We start from the raw sequence: 6,045 nt of genomic DNA, 5'->3' as shown, positions 1-6,045 counted from the left end.
ATTTCCAATCCAGAGATACATGTTCCAATGCAGTTCCTATTTTCCATAAATGGTTTTGGTAAGAAGAATATTGTAAATGTGGATACAGTTCCACTATTCCTCCTCCAGGCCATGATATAGTGCTATTAGCATAAGCAGTTATAAATCCATTGCCATCCTTAATTTTTTTTACATTTAAATTTATTATTAATTTCAGTAAAAGTTTACCGAGGCTTTGGATTTCCATTCATTCATTGTTGCACATTTCTCCCCTCCTAAGCCTTCCCCCAGAACACTACCCTCTTAGAAAAGTAAAATTCTTGCCTGGTCTTTTTTATGATTTTGAATTCTGTCCTGTACTTTTCTCCCACTCTCTCCAGGACCCTCTATTGCTATCCCTTTCAGGAGCTCCTCAGTTTCTTCTCAGCAGTGGAAGCCAGGCAACATCTGATTCTTCTGATCTTGGGGTTGTGGTGGCTGAGGTTACATAGTCCTTTGGACCAATTGTTTTTGTGTTCTTGATTTTCTTCATTCTTCTTTGCTCCAAACAGGAACCTTAAATGGTTCCTTAAAAGATTTTAAGACTTCAGTCACTACTCAACAAGGTAGAATGTAAATCATTGTTTTTATAGACGTTTTTAGAAATGTGGTAAAGTCAGAGCTGACTCATGGCTGACCCTCCAGCAGCTCTTCAGAGGCAGTAAATTGAATGGGAGGAGATGCCTATCTTTCTCCTGCAAATTGAAGACAATGTTATGCCAATTAAACTTGTCCCTTGTAATTTAAATTGGTTATGGCTAGGAAATATACATCACTTTGCCCTGTTTGCTCTATTATACCCATGGATATATTTTTAGTCCATGAAAATATGTATGTGGAAATATCATCTGTCAGCCTATGTGTGGTCATGGGTCAAGTTGCTTTAGCCTACTATACTTGTTCATCTTGCCTGCCTTCAGTTACAGCTGAGCTTGAAACCATTGCATTACCAAGGCTCCTGATCACGATTGTTTTTGAAGCATGGGGTTGAGTAACTAGAAATTTGCCCCAAGATACCAGGAGAACAAAAAAGAAGACTGGCAACTGCACATGGCAATGTTAGTGTTTTCTTAAGGGTTACCTGCTGAGGTGATATTCTCCTGAGCAGTGATACCTATGGAAGCACAACAAGGCCAAACTGCAATCTGTCTCCAGGAAGAAGGCAAGGACTTTTCTTTCATAAGTGGTTTCTTGCCAGGGCTCCAGATCTCTAGAGCCATCTTAGCTTGTCTTATACAACAGTGACTTAGCAAGCAGAAGTGACCTAGTAGCAAGCAGCCTCGAGGGGAGCCATATTTGGCCTAAAAAAAAATCTGCTCAAGGTCTTAAGACCAGCTTTTACAACCTGGCGGACCACTCTCTTCTGCAAGGTCCCTGAGGAACTCAAGGGGAGGTACCACAATGAGGTTGACAGGTAGCATTGCTGTAGCTGGGGGCATAGGCTACAGCAGCCTTAGAGGCAAACACAACAAAACAACTCTATAGCCAGGAAAAGACCAACACCCAGGCAACACCCTGCCACTTAGAGGAAAACTCAGGTGACCACAAGCAGCCAGTCTTCAGGTGCGTCCAGGGCCTCTATCTGCTACTTCGTGTGGCCTCATAAGTCAGCAATGCCTGGTGGTGGTCGGCTACACAGGCATACCTTTCAGTCATCATGTAACACGTGTCTCGCCTTGGCAGTGTTCTTAATGTCCAGAGCCATCTGCTTGTGGTGGACCACCTTCTTTATCTGTTATTTCAGTAGTTCATAACCACAAGCTTTTGCTGCTGTCAGTCTGTTTCCAGAGCTTTGGTTCATCTGATGACTTCTGAGGAATCAAGGGAAGGAACAAAAACAGTTAAAGACAATCATACCAGTGGAAGAAATTGAGCTCAATTCACTTGGCTTTATGTCATCTAAAGACTATGCAAAACATTGCATTTTTTTCCGCCTCCCTAAGCTCATTATTTGTAGTATTACAAACCAAGGCAAATAAAGTTCACTTTTTTTTTTTTACTTTTTTAATCCGTTTTTTTCAACTCTTAGTATTCAAAGAAATCTCCGTTAGAACAATGTTGTTGTTGTTAGGTGGCATCAAGTGAACTACAACTCATAGCTATTCTATGAACAACATATCTGAAACTTGCCCTATCCTGCACTACCCCTGTGACTTTTGCCATGCTCAAGCCTGTTATTTTTTCTTTTACTTATTCATTGTTGCACATTTCTGCCCTTTCCCTCCCCCTCCCCAGCCCACCCCATAGTGCACCCTTTGTTCCAGATTGTTCTTATACATATACTAAATAGTCATATATTACTTTTGGACAGTTCTTCCCCTCATCTAATGCACTGTTCATTATCTCTTTCCCCATTTCCTTCTCAACCCCTCATTGTCTATCCTATTTTTTAACAGTGGTGCTATGCAGTAATTGTCCTTTTGTGACTGAGATATTTTACTTAGCATACTGTCCTCAAGGCTTCTCCATGTTATGTAATATTTTACTATCTCATTGTTTTTCAATTCTGTGTAGTATTCCATTGTTTTTCTATCCATTCACTTGTTAATGGGCACTTAGGTTGCTTCCATCTCTTTGTCAAGCCTATTTTTATAGTCATTGTGTCAATCTATCTTGTTGAGGGCCTTCCTTTTTTACTCTGACCCTTCGCTTTTCCCATCATGATATCTTTTCCCAGGGACTGGACCTTCTTGACAACATGCCCAAAGGGTGTGAGAGAAAGGTTTTGCCAACGTTGCCTCTAAGGAGCACCTTGGTTGTACTTCTTCCAAGACAGATTTGTTTGGGGTTTTTTGGTTCATGGAATAGTCAGTACTCTTCAACATCTCATTCAGCTCAACTGCATAGATTCTTCTTCTGTCATCCTTATTCATTGTCCAAATTTCAGATGTGGGGTGAGTCTCTGTGAGCGATGCGGCCTTGATGGGGGGCCATCTCCCGGGACAACTGGCACAAGTGCTGCAAAACCGGGGGGCAACAGAAAGCCCTACCACAAGAAGTGGAAGCTGGGACGCCCGGCTGCCAACACTAAGATTGGCCCCCACCGTATACACACAGTTCGTGTGAGAGGAGGCCACAAGAAGTACCCTGCCCTAAGACTGGATGTGGGGAACTTCTCCAGGGGCTCTGAATGTTGTACTCACAAAACAAGGATAATTGATGTTGTCTATAACGCCTCCAATAATGAACTGGTCCGAACCAAGACCCTAGTGAAGAACTGCATTGTGCTCATTGACAGTACACCGTACTGCCAGTGATACTAGTCCCACTATACGCTACCCCTGGGTCGCAAGAGAGGGGCTAAACTGACTCCTGAGGAGGAAGAGATTTTGAACAAAAAGCGATCAAAGAAAATTCAGAAAAAATACGATGAAAGGAAAAAGAATGCAAAAATCAGCAGTCCTCTAGAGGAGCAGTTCCAACAGGGCAAGCTTCTTGCATGTATTGCTTCCCGGCCAGGCCAGTGTGGCCGCGCAGATGGTTATGTGCTAGAGGGCAAGGAGCTGGAATTCTGCCTGAGGAAAATCAAGGCATGGAAAGGCAAATAAATCTCCCTCCCATTTTAGCACATGTATTAAAGGTGTTTATTCTAAAAAAATAAATTCAGATGGACGGGAAGCAACTGAAAAAGATTGTGACTTTGCATCAGACTCACCTTGGTCTTTAAACTGACATCCTCATTCTTTAGCACTTTAAAGAGATCCGTGGTGGAGCTCTGGTTGCCTGGTGGCAAGAAGCTGCAATCCCAAAGAGATCCTTGGCAGCAGATTTTCCTAATGCAATGCATCTTTTTATTTCTTTTTTTTTTTTTTAATTTTTGTGTGAGTGTACCGTCAAATCAGATCTGACTGGTACAGGAGGAGATTGTCCCTCCTTCCCCGGCAGAGCATCTGGTGGATTTGAACCATGCATCTTTTTATTTCTTGACTGCTGTTACCACAGATGTTGGTGGTGGATTCAGATAACATGAAACCATTGACAAGTTCAATATTTTCTCCATCTATCATGATGCCAAATGGTAACCCTCAGAGGTTATACAAGAGCTACTATTAACAAACATTATGGTCTGGCTTAGGGATGGGTTGGTCAGATAAGGAGGAAAGTAGAGCCATGTCTTGAAGGACTTCAGGGAAGCCATGGTCATAATAAGTTGAGGGATAGGTTGGTTAGATAGGGAGGGAAGAAGAGCCCATGTCTTCAAGGACTTCAGGGCAGCCATGGTCATAAGTCTAGGTGTCTACTGGAAGTAGGGCAGCTAGGTTGAGGGACAGTGATTGAGAGGTTACTATCAGAGTTCTCAAGAAAAGAGTAGATGGAGCTTCTGTATTTGCCCAGGGGGAAGTAAAGATAGGAAGTGGTGAGAAAGCAGGTTTTGGGAAAGCAGGTCTTCTCAGAGTGAGTTTAATCACCTCTTTAATGAGGAGAGCTGCTGCTGCTAGGGATCGCAAGCAGAGTTGCCATCCTTGGGTGGTGACATTGAGCTGCTTAGAGAAGTATGAAAGGGGTGAGGACTGTAAGAGGAGATGCTGGAGCTTGAGGAAAGCTTTGTAACTATCTGAGGTGAATCTAGGGTCCTTGTAGGGTGGCTTGTACCACATCATAAAGGAGTTTTGATAGTAAGGAAAAGTTGGGGATCCAGTGTCTAAGGAAGCTAATAAATCTGAGAAAAGAGGATTTGGTCAGCAGCTTTAGGTGGCTGGAGGCTTTCATTGACTTTTAGTGATGGGGGTCAGTTTGAAAACTAAGATACATGACTGTGGGGAGAGACAATTGGGCCTTGGAGGAGGATACCCTGTATCCCTTGGTGGCCAAGAAGTTAAGCAGTTGAGCGGTATTAGTTCGTGAAAGTTGACAATAAAAGATCATTAATGTAGTGCAAGGAACACTAGGGGATAAGAAGCTTATTGGAAAGCAGGCAAGTAATAATGGGTTTTTAACTTTTTTTTTTTTTGAGATCAGGAAATACTTTATTGACAACCAGGGACATAGCCATTGGAGGGGAGCACACAGGACAGCAACTAAAACCCATCAGTTAGCAAGAGCCTTTTGGGCCAGACACATTGCATCCTGGGGTCCTCTTAGTCTCCCACCAGTAGACACACAAGACTGGGCATCCAGGGGAGGGGGCAGTGGCTCTGGGCTCCCAGAGGAGAGGCTATATGATGCCTCATTATAATTGACAGAGTAAAGTAAAATGGAGGGAGGATCCATCACTGCCTGCGGCCACCTCCTCCTCTCAAAGCCAGTACAAGGTGGAGGACTGAACCACCTAGGATCTTGTAATCAGCTGCTGTCTTCTCATCATTCATCTGTTTGCCACTGTAGATGAGTCGTTGTTGCTGTGGGGGGATTCCCTCTTTTTCCTCCACACGCTCCTTGATTCGCTCCACCTTGTCTGTGGGTTCAATGTCAATTTCAATCTCCTTTCCAGTCAGGGTCTTCACTTTAATTAGCATCTTCTTCCCAGTTTAGGCCTGCACACCGATAAACTCCCGCCTGTATTGCTGCGGTCGCTGCTGCACTCCCCAGCCTTTAGCCTGTGGGAAAGAAAAAAAAGGTGTTTTTAACTTTTGCAGTGTCGTGCGGAGAAAGGGAATTGGGGTCTAGCAGGAAAAGAGGAGGGATCTTTCAGAGGAACAAGAACAGGTAGATGGTGGGAGGCTACAGATGGAGTGGAAAGATCCCATACAACGGGTTGACAATGTGTGGTAATAGAGATAGTGTAGAAAAGAGTTCAGAGGAAAGGAGCTCTAAAAGGGATACAACTAAAGGCTGGTCAGGCAAACTTGGTTTGCTTGGCTCCCAATGAACACAGCTCCAAGTTTAGATAGGAGAACTCTACCTAGGAACAGAATTGGACATGCAGGAATAGTTAGAAAGGAATGGGACTTGTTTGTTGAAGGTGATGAGGAGGGGTTGAGTGCTTAAAGGCTCAGAAGGGAAGCCATCAATCCCCGTTACTGAGATCTGGAAAGGGAAAACAGGACCTGAGAAGGGAGTACTGAAAAGGTAGCCCCAATGTCAAAA

At 43.6% G+C, this 6,045-nt stretch overlaps 1 protein-coding gene and 1 pseudogene across 1 annotated transcript; one reads left to right on the top strand and one right to left on the bottom strand.

The window, feature by feature from the left end:
* The first annotated feature begins 2,944 nt into the window (after positions 1–2,944).
* LOC102862934 lies at positions 2,945–3,566 on the top strand (annotated as a pseudogene).
* A 1,414-nt stretch (positions 3,567–4,980) lies between these two features.
* On the bottom strand, positions 4,981–5,542 carry LOC102876706 (NEDD8-like). Its single transcript, XM_006886498.1, has one exon. It carries the CDS (start codon positions 5,472–5,474, stop codon positions 5,229–5,231), a length of 246 nt encoding a protein of 81 aa, XP_006886560.1. The 5' UTR covers positions 5,475–5,542; the 3' UTR covers positions 4,981–5,228.
* Between the last annotated feature and the right edge of the window lie 503 nt (positions 5,543–6,045).

The sequence above is a fragment of the Elephantulus edwardii genome, unplaced genomic scaffold (genome assembly GCF_000299155.1).
Source record: "Elephantulus edwardii isolate Elephantulus edwardi_28Jun2011 unplaced genomic scaffold, EleEdw1.0 scaffold00049, whole genome shotgun sequence".
NCBI classification, from domain to species: domain Eukaryota; kingdom Metazoa; phylum Chordata; class Mammalia; order Macroscelidea; family Macroscelididae; genus Elephantulus; species Elephantulus edwardii.
The sequence above is the reverse complement of the archived record's forward strand: the minus strand, read 5'-3'. Positions and strand labels throughout refer to the sequence as shown.

Excerpts from the sequence above, each read along its gene's own strand:
- LOC102876706 (XM_006886498.1), bottom strand. The coding sequence starts at position 5,474 with ATGCTAATTAAAGTGAAGACCCTGACTGGAAAGGAGATTGAAATTGAC.